This window comes from Nicotiana sylvestris, chromosome 6, assembly GCF_000393655.2.
Source record: "Nicotiana sylvestris chromosome 6, ASM39365v2, whole genome shotgun sequence".
Taxonomy (NCBI): Eukaryota; Viridiplantae; Streptophyta; class Magnoliopsida; order Solanales; family Solanaceae; genus Nicotiana; species Nicotiana sylvestris.
In genome coordinates this window covers 191506666-191525670 of record NC_091062.1, presented here as the reverse complement: position 1 = coordinate 191525670, position 19005 = coordinate 191506666, and the positions used below count along the sequence as shown (strand labels likewise).

General features: G+C 34.5%; 1 protein-coding gene across 1 annotated transcript; it reads right to left on the bottom strand.

The window, feature by feature from the left end:
- Positions 1–3258: 3258 nt before the first annotated feature.
- On the bottom strand, positions 3259–12728 carry LOC104246575 (auxilin-related protein 2-like). Its single transcript, XM_009802388.2, has 8 exons — positions 11681–12728; positions 7180–8845; positions 6926–7073; positions 6419–6516; positions 6222–6287; positions 5116–5205; positions 4385–4561; positions 3259–3776 (listed from the first exon to the last, which is right to left on the bottom strand). Exons 1-8 carry the CDS (start codon positions 12271–12273, stop codon positions 3738–3740), a joined length of 2877 nt encoding a protein of 958 aa, XP_009800690.1. The 5' UTR covers positions 12274–12728; the 3' UTR covers positions 3259–3737.
- Positions 12729–19005: the final 6277 nt, after the last annotated feature.

Here is a 19005-nt window from a genome sequence, read left to right as displayed (position 1 = left end):
ATCCTTCAAATTAATCCATAATTCAAGTGGATCTTTTACGGTTAAATATTCAGTTTTTAACCCTTCATGTAGATGATGACGAAGGAAAATCATGGCCTTCGCTTTATCCTGATTTGATGCTTCATTTCCTTGTATAATAGTATTTCCAAGACCTTTAGCGTCAAGGTGAATTTCAGCATCAAGAACCCATGATAAATAGTTCCTCCCGGTGATGTCAAGTGCCACAAATTCAAGTTTTGATAAATTTGACATAGTGAAAACTATCATAAAAGATGAATAAGTTAGAGAAATAATTATAATAATAAACAATTAATGAAAACAAAACGATTAAGGTAAAAGAAATAAAAATAGAGCTATATCATGTTAACAATCTACTATTTCATTTTATTCTTGCCATAAAGTAGAAATTACATACTTGTTTCATTTCACTTTATATTATTGATATATATGTGTTAATAGAACTGAACGTGACTAACATTATTTATATGTTCCAATAAATATAAAGTAATTAAACTATAAAATTATTGCTTGTCAATTTATTTCTCACAGTTCTTCAAAATGCCTTAAAGATATGTTTTGATCTAGGGAGTCCATGAATATTATAAGTATGACATTAGTGCATAGCTAGTTTGATGACTTTGAGGTCCTCTAAGAGTTGAGCACGGAAGGAAATAGTTATTTTATCACTGCAATGTACTTAAACTATTTAAAATGCTCAAGCGCACAAGTAATCTGCAAACAATGAGCATATGATATGTACTGCCATAAATAAAATGATTATAATGATACATACCTTAATAAAATATGGCTCAACTTAGCGGGAGTTAAGAATAAAATTAGAGCTTCGTGCTGATAACGTGTTATAAAATAAAAGCAATGCAGTAAAATGTAAACAAGAAGAGATAGAGAGAATGGAGAAGTGTTTTCTTCTTTCACTTTGGTGTAATTTTTCATTGCAATTACATGGCCTTTTATAGGCATAAAAAGTAAAGATGATGGACATAAAATAGGAAATTTAATCTTTAAGTTATTCACAACATGGGCATCCAATGTAGCATCCAATGTAGTATCCAACGTAGTATCCAAAGTAGTATCAAATGTACAAACTATTCATAACATTATTGCATATTTGATATAATCCTTATTTGTATTTAAAATGATATGAAAACTTTAACGTTGTGTTGTCCTAATAGGCAGACGTAAATCAATGAAAATTTTTATCAAATTTTGTTTTGATTGAGAGTACCGTCATACTTATCAGCACTTCACTACAATGGTTAAACTTTCTTTGGAATCAATTTTTCATGTTGTATTATAATATATACGAAAAATGATCATATATGCTAATGAACTATGCGAATTAGGACAGATATGTCCGTCGTTAATAGTTTGGCACAGATATGCTTAATCCGTCCAATACTTGCTCATTCATGCCCTTAGTTTAACGGAACCACTATTTTGTCTTTCTTAAATAATTAATAATCGGATCCAACCAAAATCCGATGACCCGATACGTTAGGACTCGACCCACCCTTATTTCAAAGATATTTTTTGATATATTATTTTTGTTTGATTGAGAAATTGTGTGATAATCATATTTATTTATTTGAGTAATTTGATAATCGATTTTTTTTGTTATACATCATTTCGGGAAGTAATCTTACTAAAAGTAGTAATTGATATTATTTATTATTTAAATAATATAATATTCGAACTAGTTTGTGCTTTCTTCGATCATTTTACCATCTATTTTTATTTTTCTCACAATCTATTTATATTTTTCACTAATACAAATATAAATAACTCCATGTTCACTATAACTTAACCTGATGGATCCCTTTTTTTGGTTTGTTTAGATAAGTGATCATTATATGATTGATTATTAGTTTATTAGATTATTTTCTGCATTACAAATTTGTTATGAAATAAGCAATAAATTGTTAAAACAGTGGTGCTTCTTTTCTATTTTTATTAATTAATTATTTCATAACAAATATTATTTCATAACAAGCACCACTGTTAAAACAGTGGTACTTCTTTTCTATTTTTACTAATTAATTATTTTATAACAAATATTATTTCATAGCAAGCACCACTGAGAAAAATAAAAATAGATGATAAAATGATTGAAGAAAGCACAAATTAATTCGAATATTATATTATTAAAATAATAGATAAATATCAATTATAACTTTTAGTAGGATTACTTCCCGAAATGATGTATAACAAAAAAAATCGATTATCAAATTACTCGATAAATAAATATAATTATCACACAATTTCTCAATCAAACAAAAATAATATATCAAAAAATATCTTTAAAATAAGGTGGGTCGGGTCCTAACATATCGGGTCAACGAATTTGGTTGGGTCCGATTATTAATTATTTAAGAAAGACAAAATAGTGGTTCCGTTAAACTAAGGGCATGAATGAGCAAGTATTGGACGGATTGGGCATATATGTGTCAAACTATTAACAGACGGGCATATTTGTCCTAATTTGCATAGTTCACTAGCATATATGACCCTTTTCCGTAATATATATTTATTATAACAATACTTCACTATAGCAACTAAAAAATATCGAAATCAATAAAGTTGTTACAGACAAATTTGACAATACGTTAATATGCTTGAGAGGTAATGAGTTCACATTTGATTCTGGTTTGAGAGAAAAATCATTGCGAGCTGTAAAATCAGAATATTGATATCTGTCATATCTTAATAGGAATAATAGTCATTTGCCTTTTGGATTGAACTTTTAGTGTTGATCAAGCTTGAAAGTTGAATCTAGTAAGTGATACTAATAACTTTTCGGGTGAAAAGTTAAATCATTATTTCACTTTTGGCTTCACATGCTCCCCCATTTGACGGTGCCTCCTCTTTAACTGGAACCATTGTCACTTTATTTGTAAAAGCCTAACTTTATATCCAGATTATCGCTGGACAAACATACTAGCATGAAACAAAAATCTGTAAAACCAAAAAAAGCAAATTTATCGTTATGTATACTCATTACACACATCCAAGATTATAGGCCATCAGAAATCTAAGATAACATTGCCAAATGTTAAGTAGATTTCATCGAACAGTAAATCTTTCAACAGTAGCATGTATTATCAAGAGATCATTTGGAAAGCTACCTTAGAATTGGATTAATTGTAATTACAAAAATCAGTGTCAAACTCAACGACTGGTGTAAAAACACTTGCATCCCATCGTCCGTGGAACTGCAAAATTTGGCTCCGAAGACTAGAGTTCACATTTAAACTTCACCTTTCACACCATGCAAAAATATCATTCTGATACTCAATACAGGCAAACTCGTTCTCAGTCCAAAAATGATGGAAGAGAGATTTTTTCTCCTCAAAAAGATACAAAAACTTGACATAAATGAATGGTGAAAATACATTTTGTATAACTTTTCAATTCAATGATAAATTGCTCCTTTCTTGCTGCACATAATGAACAATGGTGATATTTTATCCCCGAAACCAGTCGATTCAAGTGCCATTCACCATAAATGTCTTTGGCACTGACATCAATTTACAGCGACATATTATACATTACAGTTTAACATCACTGCTACGAAGGCCTCTTTCATCGGCCCAATAATGCCACGTGATGGGGAGACAAGATAATAATGCACAGGGCACCACGAGCATGCTTTGAAACAGTTCCTACCTCTTCTATCAAAAATTCAAAGGTAGCTCAAAGCTAATGAATGAGTGCAGCATCTAGAAAAGCTCCTCTGAGTTGAATTTGTTCCATGCTTCCTATTGAAAGGTATAGAACCTTAATAAATATCTTAAGAGAGGTAAAAATGAATGTACTAAAAACAGTAATCTGGCACTAAGTTGGTGCCAGGATGTAACATAATTTGGAACTTTTCTGTACAAAAACAAAAAAGAAAAGACCCATATGTACAAACGACCTATTGCTGCAGAGAATTTACAAAGTCAAGCATTGAGATCTCAAGGGACTTGAGAGTAACAGAAATAACAAGCAGTGACAAGGAGAGGACCTTTCAATTATGATTTTAAAAAGGCAAAAGGAAAAACCCCAAAAAATGAAACTTGCCATCAGCCTGCATAAGAACCCTTTCCTATAAAAACCAAAAGACATCTGTTTTTAACAGGCTTCATAAGTTCAGAACCCTTGACCCACTACTGAAAAGCAGCATACCAGGGAAGAAAAAGTGCGGTTGTTTGGAATAAGGAGTCAATGGATCTACCCCGACAAATAACCACGGACTAATTGGTTATTAACATATCGTGATAAAGGAGTAAAACCTCTGATTAACAAGAAATGTGGAGGAGATGTTAATGAAAAACCAAATTCGTGTTGCATTGATGAAACAATGTGTTGACCAGTGATAAAATACCTTGAGCATGTCAAACACCTTCTCCGCAATATATTTCTGTTGAAGGGTGGCGCCTTTCTGCTGCACCTTATCGGGATGGATACACAATGTCGCTTTTCTATATACCTTCTTCACAGAAGCACCAGTAATCAAATCCGTCAAAGAAACCGGCTGCCAACCGCATTCAGGCCAAAGCACCTAAGCAATAAACACAAGTCAATTTGATATCTTCATCAAGGCCATTCTATTAGAAGCACAGACAATCATATTTGTCAGCAATTATAGGCTTTTCCATTCATACATAGCTAATTTATGAATGTCAATCAGAAAAATCATGATTTTCCATAGATCCAATGTATTTTGGTCTCTGTAGATGTTCCATATATTTGTATATTTTTTGGTGAATTTCTATAGTTGAACGTAAAATTCGTTATCTGATATGAAGGCTTTGTTTTTGTCTGTGGTGTTTTTCTTTAACACCAGTGTTTTTCTTCTAGCTATCCGCACCGGACAGGTAGAAGTCAACAATCCCCACCCAAAAAACAAAACGTGACAGTGATTAGCAAGTAAATACATAGACGGAAAAATATATCGAATGTGTGTATCAGTTATTCGGTAATTTTTTACTATAGAAAGAAACATGCCCTTGGATTTCTCCTTTCTCTTGTTAACTAGGTGATGTGTTAAGTGGAGTGAGCAGTTCAGGTGTGCAACTGATCTCCTAAAATACATGGACATAAGACGGAATGTACATATTGCAGAGTTGATAGCAGTGCACGCAGATTTCCTTCTTTCCCAGCAGCCCACCGCTTGATTTCAAAATCTAGGGTCTCACCGATTCTCTGTACAGAAAAAGTAAGCAATTATAACCGGTGATAAAATAATAAAATTCACAGCAAAGACATATCATAGAAGTCGGAGCAGAAAGATGAAGGATGAAAGGCACACAAATGCCAATAGAGAAAAATAAGAAGCAAGCTCATCCCAGAAATATGGATGCACCCAAGCTCTGCCAGCACATAGTTTAGTAAGGAATACTCAACGCATTTAGATATACACTGAATAGCCAAATGTGTATAAATAAAAGGACTTGAGGAGTATTTTTCTTAGTTTAACTTGATTCATTCAGCAATAAAAAGAAGAAAGTGATCCTACTGATATAGGACATAGCTAGCTCAAATTGCATATTTAAGCAAGATCCAAAAATTTAGGCAGCATTTGAAGGAAGAAAACCTTTCCAATCAAAGTTCTAAATTATGATTTACAAATGATGGGGCGTCTAAACAAGCACCGCAACAAAATGATTGTTTTTTACTCTGTAATGCAATCCAGGCATGTAGCAGTGCGCATAGAAAACAAAGAATTGTGCGGTTCTATTCAGCTATTACATAATAGTTGCACACCACTCAAATTTTACAGAGGTCAGCCTAAACATCCTTAGACAAACAATTTACTTATTTGGAACAATACGGTCAAGGGACCTTGTTTAACCATAGACATCAACATAACTTGTATATGCCATTATCTGCGAAGATTTTAAGCATCATCTGTAACAAGATATGAAATACAGGTTTAGTCCCTATCCCTTGATCGAACTTTAGAAAGTGAAATTTTCTATTGCATGACGAACAAGGAACATATTCATTAATTATAAAAAATCGCCAGATTCAAATTTGTGATTCAAGTGTCTCAATTAAAATGATAAAGAGAGGCAGGTGTAGCAGTATACTCTCAAACGAGGGGAGAAAGAAAAAAGTTACGGCCAACAGCATCTACCATCGGTCATCATTATATGCGAAATTGAGGGAGTGTAGTAACACAAGTACTTTTGCATGTTATTTATTAAAACAGTACTCACATGTCTTTCTTCCTGCTCCCTCTGAACTTGAAGGTCACGCTGATTCTTTTCCGCCAAAGCTTTGGCCTGAGCAAATATATATCATAAATTATATACAAAGCCAAACTATGCCATACATGCTCAAAGGCTGGCTGTAAATAGAAATTTGCCCCGACTGTTGAAACATGAAGAGAAAAGACACGTGTTAGGGGGCATACCGCACGCTCCTGAGTTCGTTGATGGCGTTCTAGTCTAGCTCTTCTTCTTTCTTCTGTTTCCCCTTCAACATCTTGGAAATCTCCAGATGATGTGGCAGCTGGTTAAGAAAAATATTCAGTAATCACAAATCGATAAGCCAGAGTTAAAATCGACAACGGGACACGCAGTGCATATGCCATTAGTTTGTCAATAAGCATATAATTGCCTAAATGACTTCTTAAAGTTTAAATACAACATAATAACAAATGGTAAGAAATTGAGGAAGGATTTTTTTTTAAAAAGCATCTTGTGTACAATTGAGGGAGTTAGGGAGTTATTCAAGAAAAAAAACTGCTACTAGCTGATGAGTTGAATTAGGTTGTAATTAAGTAAGATAAATTCAAATGAGGATAAAAATTGGAGAAAGTAAATAGATGTCAGGTAGTTACTCCAGCCTGCGAGACTTTATTAGTAGTACAGACTAGCCCCCATGAATTTTGCCAGTGAAGCCACAAAAAAGTAAGTACCTCCAAAAATTGAAGAGAGATCATCAACAATACTCGTAGTTGATGAAGATGCCTTTGTCCTGTTGGAGGAGGTTGTAGTAGATGAGAATGTTGCCTTTGGCCCTTCCGGACCTGCCTTGTTCTGGAACTGTGAAGCAAATGAAGTCTCCTAAAATGGCAGGTGAAGAAAGAAGTGGTTACCAAAATGAGAAACAAAATATTGAGCGCTGCAAAAGGCTTAACTAGATATCTTGTGTTGTTTAGTTTACACTTACAGAAGAACTTGTTCTTGTCTTTGGTGCACTGTTGGCTCTAGAACCCATATTAAAAAAGGATTCAAGATCATCGTCATTCTTTTGCTGGTTCATCCTTGCAGCAGCAGCAGCCCTTTCTCGAGCCTCTGCAGCTGCCCTTTCCCGAGCCTCTGCAGCAGCCCTTTCTACAGCAGCTCGTTCTGCTCGACGTCTTGCCTCAGCCTCAACTTTTGCAGCTGAAGCTTTTTCACGTGCTTCTTTTTCCCTTGCTTCAGCAGCTGCCTTTTGTGCTCTGTCTCTAGCTTCTGCTGCAGCTCTTTCACGTGCTTCTGCTTGTGCTCGCTGAACCGCAGCCCTTTCAGCCCGTTCTCGAGCTTCAGCTGCAGCCTTCTCCACAGCAGCTCTTTCGGTTTTCAAACGAGCATCAGCAGAAGCTCTTTCTCTAGCTTCTGCTGCTGCTCTTTCACGTGCTTCCCTAGTAGCCCTTTCTACAGCTTGCCTACCCCTATCTCTTTCCATCTCCCTAGCTCTCTCCCTCTCCCTCTCCCTCTCCAGTTTCTGCTGTGCTCTCTCTTCCTCTTCTTTTTCCCTCTGTTGATGTTCACGTTCTAACCTCTCCTTGTTTTCTCTCAGTTCTTTTTCTTCCATCTCATGCACGGCTTGTTCTTCCCTGTCCAGGTTTACGGCCTCCATACTCTTAGCTGCCTTTGCATATTCTCTTTCTCGAACTTCCTTAGCATGTCTAAATTTGGCCTGAGCTCTATCCATAGCCTCCTTCATCGCAGCTGCAGATGCAGCAGCTACTGAGTTTGCACTCACATCTTCACCAGAATGAATATCTGCACCTTCATCCACACTATGGGGAGACCTACCCATGGCAAATTCATCAAGTTCATCCAACGGTGAAATTGGAGCGCTCTTGGCTGCAGGACGAGCAAGTTTAGGACTTTCAGAGTGTTGATTGTAACTTGGAGAAGACGAATATCTGTCACCCTTCTTTCTTGCATTTGAATCTGACTTTATATTTCGCCGTGGAATTGGAGGTGGCGGTCGTGATGGAGGTGGAGCTCTTGTAGGTTGTGTAAAAAGAGGAATCTCTGATACAGAAAGCCATACATCATCAGAAGGTTCCTCTGATCTTGGGGATGTATCTGATTCAAAGTTTCTTTCATGAATATTGCTACTTGCATATGGAGGGGAAGCAGCTTGACCAAAAGATCTCCGAGGATCAGCTGAAGGCATGTCAAAAAGAGGAGAGTCCTGAAAACTATCCCCAGGCACCTTTTTCTGTGAGCGGCTACCAGAAGATCTAGAAGATGATTTGCCAATGTTTTCTCTAGAAGTAGAGGTTTGTGTGTCGCTCCTTCCCGATCCTGCACTTTGAGGGCTCCCTTCCGTCCCTCTATTATTCCTAGCAGGGTAGAACGGAGGGACAGACTTACTAAAACCATTCAATGGATCTAAATCATCAAGTCCTCCTCCACTAACCGATGAAGCTTCAGATTTTGCATTTCCAGATTTACCAAGCTGATGACCAATCTCTTCAAGTGGATCCATGAACTCCCCTGGGGAAGACGAAGCCGCCATTGAAGTTGACCCTAAGCCTGCAAAAGGGTCATCCATCACACTAGAACTTTGATTTGGATTTCCAGCGGGTTTGGAGTATTGACTAGACTCTGTAAATGACCTGTACAAAACAACATTTCCCTCATTAGACAATCAATTTCAGGACAACAAAGATAAGCTAACAATTTCACAGTATATTCAGTACATTAATTTATTTGAATCCACATCACTAATTACCAACTGATATGCCAAGGAAAAATGTACCCACATGTCAAACACAGTCTAATGATGCAATCCCGTTGAGACACCCCTGTTCGATCTTTTCTTCTTCTTTTAGTATTTACTAGTTTTTGGATATGTGCATTGCACGTGTAATCCATCTCAATCAATACTAATTTTACAAACCGGCATAAATATGAGTTTTATAATGTTTAGCACAAAATTTAAAGGGAAAAAACAGATGTATGAAACAATCATTAGAAATAACCTGTAAAACAACTATATTTAATTGGATAGATACACCATATAAACTTTATTACTGTTATGATACTACATTGTCTAAAAGTCAAGTCCAGTAAAAGAGGAGCGGGTGGTGCAAGTACTGTTCCCTAACCAAAGTTTACAGAAACAATATAGCTATCGACATATGTTTAAGATCCAAGAAGAGGAGCAACTACAGAATCAGTAAAACACTCATAGTAGTGAATTTTGAATTTAAATAATCAGATAACAAGCCGGGAGGAAGAATGGAGTATAGCATTACCTCTAGAGTACAACCCGGAGCCTTCTATAAATGACTTTACCGGATTTGACACTTGCACATGGCAATGTATTTTGCAAATGGTGGAAAGGTAGGTCTAAAAGAACAATATTTTTAAGGAGAGAAGAATAATCCAAACAAGAATTTTCCAATTGACAAAAGTTTAACTATCAAAAGAAGAATTACTCAATGGATTTCATGTCTACTTTTTTCAAGGGATGTTTGGGCATCATTTAATAACAAATAAAGGATGAGAAAACTGCTTAAGCTGACTCATGGTTTTATGCAATAATACTGATGAAAGCGAAAGCTTTGCAAAAGACTTACATTACAACTAAAAAAAAAAATCCTTCAACTCCCACGAAACAAACTCCAAGACATTAAATAGAGATACTAAAAGAAAAAAGTAACTCATTGACATTGAATACACTGTAATAAGTGTTGATAGATGCATGAAACTTCACGTTCTCATCAAGCCGATTGATCGTAAGCTACTAAGCTATGTATTGGTCTAATAGTATTTAATGAAATGTAAGTTTACTTTTTGTTATAAAAATATCATAAAAGTAGTGTTAGATTGAAGGGTAAAAAGGTCGTTCAGTTTTATATGGATATTTCGGTCTTTTAACTTTACAGTTTTGGCTTCCCACTTATAATATAGTATGATATGATGATTTACTTTAAATCCAATCTAATATTCTCTAGTCACTCTGATAATCTAGAAGGAAATTTGTGAGTAGTGAAAGGTTCAATGGAGAAATGAACTGATTTCATTTTACTATAAAACACGCAAACTACCAGGTACTTAAATTTACCACAGCTTTGAATAAACTAACAGGAATTATATCTATTCCACTACAACAATTACATATTCTCTTCTCTTTTTTTTTTTGGTTGATGAAGACATATTCTGTGTGGCTGTGTGCTATCTGTTAGAGTTAATACACTGCTTTCCACCTAATTATAGAGTATTTTGCCTATCAGCAATATGGGAAGTAATTCCATATATTAACAACAATAAGAAATACGGAGTTTCAAAAAGCTAAAAGATACATTTCATATGGCTAACCAATTCGACGTGCAAGAGGGCACAGTTGTGACACGTTATCCCTTTCAAGCTGTATCAAAATAACCTAGACAGTAGTAATGTATGTCCCTCAATGAGAAGATGGCCTTCTGCAGTATCCAAACACTTTCCTGACCCCATTATCACATTAATGTTTGTATGGTCCTAAAAAAGTAAATGTTCTCTCTTCGCTAGATCATAACCCCCTTGCTCCCAACCACCAAGAGGAAATCAAAGAAAAAAAAGTCACACAAGCACATAGAAGAACAGTTTCAAATGCAAATCATGATAACTAAACTGCTTTATATACAGTCAGCGATTCAAGGTTGACTCGCAACAGAAGTTATTTCGGTGCCACTGAATTTCTTTTTTCTTTGATCATTTTCAATGTCACTGACCTTTGTTGAAAAGAGATAATACACCGGCTCTAATATAAGGGCATATATGTTTGCACTGTTACAGATAGTGAACTTTTTTTCTGACCCTGTGTATGCTTTAATCCAGAACGAATGTCATGCTAATACCATTTCAATAGCTCTAGAAATTCAACAACACATCTAGTATCCCTCAAGTTGGGATTAAGGCTTGGATATGAACGGTAGGAGTCATTTATTTTGTTCAAAGATTTGCATGCGAACTTCCAACCTTGACAAGTATTGGAATGTGGGGTCCAAATTTAACAAAATGAATATTCAGGACTCCTACAGCTGATTCCAGCTAGTTTGGATTGAAGCCTAGTTGTCTCTAACATCTTCAAGATCTTGCTCATTCATGCCAATCCACAGAACGGCTTACTCCAAGTTCAGACTCTAACATATCTAACCGAATTACCTAAACCAATTAAATATGATCTCCAGCCCAAATAAAATTTTACCCACAGGTGCTTGCAAATGTTTTTCTGCTCGTGCAATAAAACGATGGAAACTTACTCATACTGCCATTAGTTGCAAATGAGACACATCCAATCCAACTATGTCACACATTAATCACACACTAATTAGGATCAGTTCTAAGCCTTAATTTTGTATCCACTCCGGGCCATTACTTGATCTCACTAAAAAAAGCTTAAAGTATTTAATCTATTATGATTAGAGAACAAACTGGAGCTTTCAGAACTATGACAAAAGTACCTCTTATTAGTGGTGGAAGTGCTGCTACTCCCAAAACCAGCTAACAAATCATCAAACCCTCTGGCACTCGAGCTGCTCGTACTATTCTTCGGCTCTGTCACCTTCTTCTCATTCCCCTTCAAATTACCCAGCAGATCACCAAAGTGATCGTCTTTATGCTTTGGTTGCGGAGGCGAAGTCATTTTAGCAAAAACGTCGTCGTCAAATCCCACGGCGGATGCAGATTTTTCGGTTACCGATTTGCTCTTCAGTCCTGGCAATCCATCGAAAATATCCTCGTCGTACACTGGCTTGTCGTACACCGGCAACGACGACGTTTTGTTGTTGTTATTGTGGTTCTTGTTGCTATTCGAATCGGATTTGAAAATGGAATCGTAATTGAAATCGCTCATTGAAGAGTATTTACTGTTGTTATTACTAGATTTTGTGAAGACATCTTTGTATAATAGACTATCAGGATCATCGAACAATGGTGAAGAGTTTGATGATCGGACGGAAGAGGAGCGGCGATCTCCACCGTCGGATCTCATGGGAGCTGATTTTCCGGCGGGTTTGAACCCGAAGTCTCGAGCCAGCACATCGAGATCGTCCATTGCAGATATATTTTACGGTCAGTAACGAGTCCTTTCAGATCTGGACCGAATTGCCCTCGAAAACACTGCAATTGCTTCTGGTATGATCTGGAAATTCGGATAAAGCGGAAGGGCAATACGGGAAACTGAATTATGAAGCAGAAATGTGAATGATCAGAAATTACAAGAACATGAATATATCAATTAAAATATATGTACGTATAGGTAGAGAGAGAAAATTGGTGGATTAGGGTTTGAAGAGGGGAGGACTGAGTTTTGGTGACTGTTTCTCTCTCTTCTTTTTCTTAATCTCTCTTTCTTCTTCCTCCACCTCCGTCGTCCTTTCTTTTTCTTGTTTCTCGCCGGTATTTTATCTCAGTTGTAATTGTTTGGATTCATTTTCATGGAAGAACCTTACTTTTTTCGGGAAATCTCGATTCTTTTTTTTTTTTCACGCTAAATTTTGATTCTAGCCTAGGAGTCGAATTAGCGGGTCTGGTCGGATATATAAATTATCTGACCTGATTAATATTAAAGGAATAGAAAATAAGTTAATGGGTAGATAATATAGATATTTCATATTATCTTGATTTTTTGAATATGATTATTTAGTAAAAAAAATTCGACTCTTCCAAACATAAAAAATTTTTAATTTGAGTTTTTGCAAATCTAGAAGAAACTCGTTATCCATCGGTTAGGTGGATAATATGAATCTTATTCATATTTACTTTGAATAAATTTTTAAAAAGTTCATTATTCAATCAATATTCAATAGATAATATAGATGGATAGTTGTTTTTTATCTATTTTGTTTTATTTATCTTTATATAACTATATGCTATCCAGAATTTATTGGTTCAATTAAATTTAACTTTCGATCGCATAAGCGCATCAATTAGATTTTTCCAATTCTAAATTTGAATGTGAAACCTCTAATTATACAGACTACGGTAGATATGTCATCTTGGTGCAAATTTTAATTGATTTTTTGGTGCGAATAAGTATAAAGATAAATAAGTAATTCAGTAACCAAGTATTGTTAGGCGCTACATTTTATTAGATTGCATTGTTATTGTAAAAAAATATTTATATTAAGCATTTCTCCCCTATTATTATTGTACCTTAATTTGTTCTTTTGTATAAAGCGGTACAATATTGTCCAGCAAATACACAGGTGACAGGACAAAGTAATATAAATGAATTCAAAAATAGTTTGCTAGCTGTTGCCGTTCTTTTTAGTTGTTTGAAAAATATAATTGTCCATTTATTTATATTTAGTATCATATTTTGCGCAAGGTTGTCTGGTTAATTTGTTGACTATAATAACAACATATCTTTGTATTAAGATAGAACAAATTAAATGCTTAAATGACAGTGAGGTAATGATCAAAATCAATATCTCTAAAGTTAAGTAATTTGATTTATTGAAATTGAAATGAAATTAATTTGTTTTAAGTTTTGTAAGACAAATGTACAATCAAAAGAAAAGCTCTTCATGAATTTTTTTATTTATTCGATATGTACATTTATAGTTGGGAAAAAAAATAAGATATTTATATTAAGTAGTTACCGTACGTACTCCACTAAATTTAGTAATTTGATTGAGACTCTAACATATTTGATTGAGACTTGATTTTTATACAACTGGATCAAAAATAAATTACACCTAACCATCATTTCTTAGTTTTTCCTTTAGTTTTTTATTGCATATTGGAACTGAAAAAGGAAAAAAATAAGAGAAACGTAAAAATTGAATTCACACTTATTATGTGATAAACTATAATGCCATTAGCATATAAGTCTTGACAGTATTCTTCCAGTTTTTTTTCTTTTTCTTTTGAAGGTTGTAGTTTGATTATTACGGGAATGCTACCTCTTATATAGCTAAAAGATAATATAATTGAAACAGAAAAATAAATTGTTTATTGTTTCTCAAATCAAGTGGTGCCCCAGCTGTAATAGCTAATTATTCAAATCTAATGAAATGATCCTCTTATTCTGGAATCAAATGGTGGCCCACCATGATCTTCAGTTTTGATTAAAAAAATTAATGTTTTATTTTCTTTATTACACATGTCAAAGTTATTTTTCCTTTTTCCTCATTTTTAATAAAATTTCGGCTAGAAGCATACAAGTATTGTAATGTGCTTTCAAATGAAAGTGAAAGCAATCGAATTTCACACCTTTTTTCTTTTATGACGAACCATCATTCTCTACAAAAATCCTACTCTTCCTTATTATTTCTATTTTTTGTATACTGGATGAATTTATTTTATTCTAATTCGATTTAAGAAGAAAAAAATCACGCTCCGTAGGATTTGAACCTAAGACGTCGGGTTTTGGAGACTCATTTCTATCGAACTAAATTAAGAGCGCTTTCTTATTAAAGTAGATAAGACCATAAACAACGCACACCTCAACTATTCCATCAGATAGTTCCTATTAATAATCTTGGGCACTAAGATTTAGATTGACTAAAATAATTACTTGGTGTTTTATAGTTCCACCATAGTTGTTCACCAATTTTCTTCTGAATTTTTATATGCATGACATGATTGTACTTTGAATATTGCATTGTCGCCGAAACGACTTGTACCGATAGATAGCAAGTTTCTAAAAGCCTAAGTTAGCTCTCAAATAGTACCATTATTTAAAAAGGAAAAAACGAGGAACTAAACACAACAATAGAATTATAGATAATTTTATTGATGGTCATTGAACTTTTGTGTGGGTTACCCAAAAGTTACTTTTTTTTTGGTTACGTAAAAATTATTTAACTTTGTGTTCATTACTTAAAAGTCACTTTTTTTTCTTTTGTTACAAAAAATCATTTTACTTTGCTCTAGTTATCACAAAAGTCATATTTGCAAGATTTTATAATATTTTTGGTTGAAAAGTCTATTATGCCCTTGATATTATATAAATCTTCATATTTATGTAATATCTTCTATATTATATACTATATAATATATTGTTACCAAGGTATTTTATTTATAACTAAAATAACTTAATATTATTTTATTTATTATTTTTATAATATGTTCGTACATTCAATTTTTTCTTAACATTAATTTTTAAAATATATTGGTACCGTTATTAAATTTGTCAGTAACTTTACTATGAACAAATCTCAAGTAAACATTCTTAACCACTCCTAATGAAATATTTTTAATAAGAATTATAAAATAAAAGCTCACAGATTAACCGATCAAGCTATATTCATTAATACAATAAATAAAATACCAACATTTAGTAAACTCACACATCAGATTAACGGTTTCAAATAAATAATATCAACAGATAAAGCATAAAATTTAATATTAAACTCAAATATATTTTAAAAATATTAAGAGTTTTACTAACTATAAAAAACTATAATTTGTTAAGCAAATCTGTTTTTGTTATTTTAAATAAATATTTTTTTGTTGTTTTCATATTTGAAAATATATTCATGCTCGAATATGATTAAACAAAATCAGTATCATGGGAAAAATAAACGTACTAATATATTATAAAAATAATAAATAAAATAATATAAAATTATTTTAATTACAAGTAAAATTCCTTGGTAAAAATATATTATATATTACATGATATAAAATTGTAACGACCCGGCCGGTCGTTTTTGAGTAATAGTCCTGATCCCCTAATTACTACTTTCCCCATATTTTTTCTAGTTATGTGATTTGCCGGGAGATTTTGTTTGTGGTTTCGGAGTGATTTGAGACACTTAGTCCCTAAAACGGAAGCTTAAGTTCTAGGATTTTGGCCGTAGTTGGAACTGTGTGAATATGACTTCGAAATAGAGTTTCGTCGGTTCTGTTAGCTCCATTGGGTGATTTTGGACTTAGGAGCGCGTCCGGATTGGGTTTTGGAGGTCTGCAGCTGAATTAGGCTTGAAATGTCGAAAATTAATTTTTTGGAGATTTTAACTGGAAGTGGACTTTTTGATTTCTGGGTCGGATTCTGATTTCAGAAGTTGGAGTAGGTCTGTAATGTCAATTATGACTTGTATGCAAAATTTGGGGTCAACCGGACGTGATTTGATAGGTTTCAACATCGGTTGTAGAAGTTTGAAGTTTCAAAGTTCATTAAGTTTGAATTGGAGGGTGATTCGTGTTTTTAGCGTTGTTTGATGTGATTTGAGGGCTCGACTAAGCTCGTATAGTGTTTTAGGACTTGTTGGTATATTTGGTTGAGGTCCCGGGGGAGTCGGGTGTGTTTCGGATCATTTTCGGATTCATTTTGGACTTGAGAGTGTAGACATGTGATTTTTGACCCTCCCCAAGATTTTATATATTTTAGCATGTAAATATTTAATTTAGGTCTAATATTGTTATTTCAACTAATTTTGACTTTTTTACTTTATTTTATTACAAGAAAATGAAAATTACAAAAATATTTTATTTTATGTACCTTTCATAAAGTAAAAAAAAATACAAATAATGTACCTTATTTTTATCTTTATATAATCTTGAAAAATACAAAAAATATATAATAGTTTCATGTTTTAATATAGTTTAGTTTAATTAATTAGAATTTGCTTTTGCATCATGTAGTATAGTTATCTTATATTAAAGGAATTTAGCTATAGTTTTGAATAATAATTTTGGAGTCTTCTTAGCCCAAAATTGAGACATAAAAAAGACATGATCCAACCCAATTACCCTTAGCCCATTCTTCCCAACCCATTAGCCCATTTAAGTGCAAGATTTAATACTAGCCATCTATTTTTTTCTAATCCAATGGTCATCATCCCTTCTCACTTCCATATAAAATACCCAATTATAAAAACTCTACCCTAAATTTTCAATTCCTAGATCTAGACTAAAAAAAAAAAACGGCACATCAACCATAAAAGACGATTGGTCTGTTGGTTTTGTTGATTGTTAGTAAATGAACTCCAAATTGAAATCGAAGCTGATTGGTTGCGGATGTTAGTAGTTTTCCGAAGTGAATGTGTTCAAGGTCCTTGAAGAGAGTAAGTTGATTGAGCCTCTCAAAACTTGTCTTGAAATTGCCTGCATGTACAAATCAATTACTGGAGCCAAATTGCAACCACCAATCTTGTCCAATTGTAGCTTCTAAAATTGAGCTCTAACTTCGAAATTATCAGTGAACTAAGGTACTTTCCGACCACGCTCATTACCAGTAAGAAGAATCAATTTTGACGTGCCTGGTTAAGGGGAAAGCTAGTCATCCCATAGAGGATTTCCATGTTGCTAAGTTCGTCCAGTTGCAAGGACGTGAACTAGGACTTTTTGCTATTTATGATGGGTATTTGGGAGATAGCGTTCCTGCCTATTTACGGAGGCATTTGTTTTCCAATATCTTAAATGAGATCTTAAAGGGTGTGCTTTGTCACTTAGTTGGAGGTCCTAGTTTAACTGAGAAAGATTGGGGTTTCGAGTTCTCCGGTATAGATTCGAGGTTCCTGTTTGTAATTTCGATATTTCAGCTAGTCCTTGGCCCCAATAATATCTTGTTCATAAATTTGGCCTTATAACAATCTTAAAGATTAGGAAAATAATTCAAATGCGTGGCTTGCTTTAGGCGCGCTAGTTAATAATTTACCTTCCTAAACTCGGGTGTGCATTTCATGTGACCCAAATCCAAATCTCAACAACGTTAAATAAAATGTGTCGGGGACCGCGGGTGCATTTCATGTGGCGTGGTTCAAGATGTGTTTTAGATAACGTTGAATCTTCCTAAAATTAATTAAAAGAGGCTAATAAGTTAAAAATGTATCATATGCTAAAACATGTATTAAAATCAGATAATAGGCAAATTATAACAGTTGAGCGACCGTGCTAGAACCACGGAACTCGGGAATGCCTAACACCTTCTCCCTGGTTAACAGAATTCCTTACCCGGATTTCTGTGTTCGCGGACTGTAAAATAGAGTCAATCTTTTCCTCGATTCGGGATTCTAAACCGGTGACTTGGGACACCATAAATTATCCCAAGTGGCGACTCTGAATTTTTAATAAAATGATCTCGTTTCGATTGTCACTTTAAGTTGGAAAAAACTCCCTTATATACTCTCTTCCGGGGTGTAGTGAAAAAAGAGGTGTGACAGGGAGGACTACTAAAGTTTTTCAACTTCTCGTGTTTTCGCACTTGCGGCGGGATGACGGCAGGTGCGGGCACGTACATGCGTGAGGTAAAGCGCAGAAGCGGATTTGGAGCAAATGGTCAACGGTCGCAGGTGCGAGGGAAATACCGCAGATGCGATGCCCGCAAGTGCGCTTAATGACCCGCAGGTGCGGAGAAGACCTCAGACGCTGACAAACGTCCGCAGGCGCGCACTCACATGTGCGGCCCTTTTGTCGCAGAAGCGGACCCAGCCCTCTTAAGTTATTTCCGCCCCTGCTATGGAATTTACATAGGTGCAGCGTCGCATGTGCGACTAAAGGACGCAGGTGCGAAGATCGGTTGGCAGGAAAGAGGGATTTCGAGAGTTTGATCTCATTTTTATTTTGGGACCTTGAGAGCTCGTATTTGGGCGATTATTTGAAGGATTTTCAGAGAAGGTTTTTGGATAACGATTCTTACCTCATTTATGGTTATATTCCACTAATCTATAGTTGATTTCATCATTCAATTAAGGAATTTGCTTGAGAAATTTAGGAAAAATGGGAGAAGTTTTTCAACTAAGTTTTTTAGCTTTGATTCGGATTTTAATATTGGATTTGGATAATTTTGGTATGAGTGAACTCGTGAGTGAATGGGTGTTTATATTTTGTGACTTTT

What these genes read in the sequence shown, in the direction of transcription:
- LOC104246575 (XM_009802388.2), bottom strand. Translation starts at nt 12,273, where the DNA reads ATGGACGATCTCGATGTGCTGGCTCGAGACTTCGGGTTCAAACCCGCC. An exon ending in AGACAAGAACAAGTTCTTCT is followed by an intron (nt 7,074 to 7,179) that starts GTAAGTGTAAAC and finishes CTGCCATTTTAG; the next exon opens with GAGACTTCATTTGCTTCACA. An exon ending in TGCTATCAACTCTGCAATAT is followed by an intron (nt 4,562 to 5,115) that starts GTACATTCCGTC and finishes TTTATTGCTTAG; the next exon opens with GTGCTTTGGCCTGAATGCGG.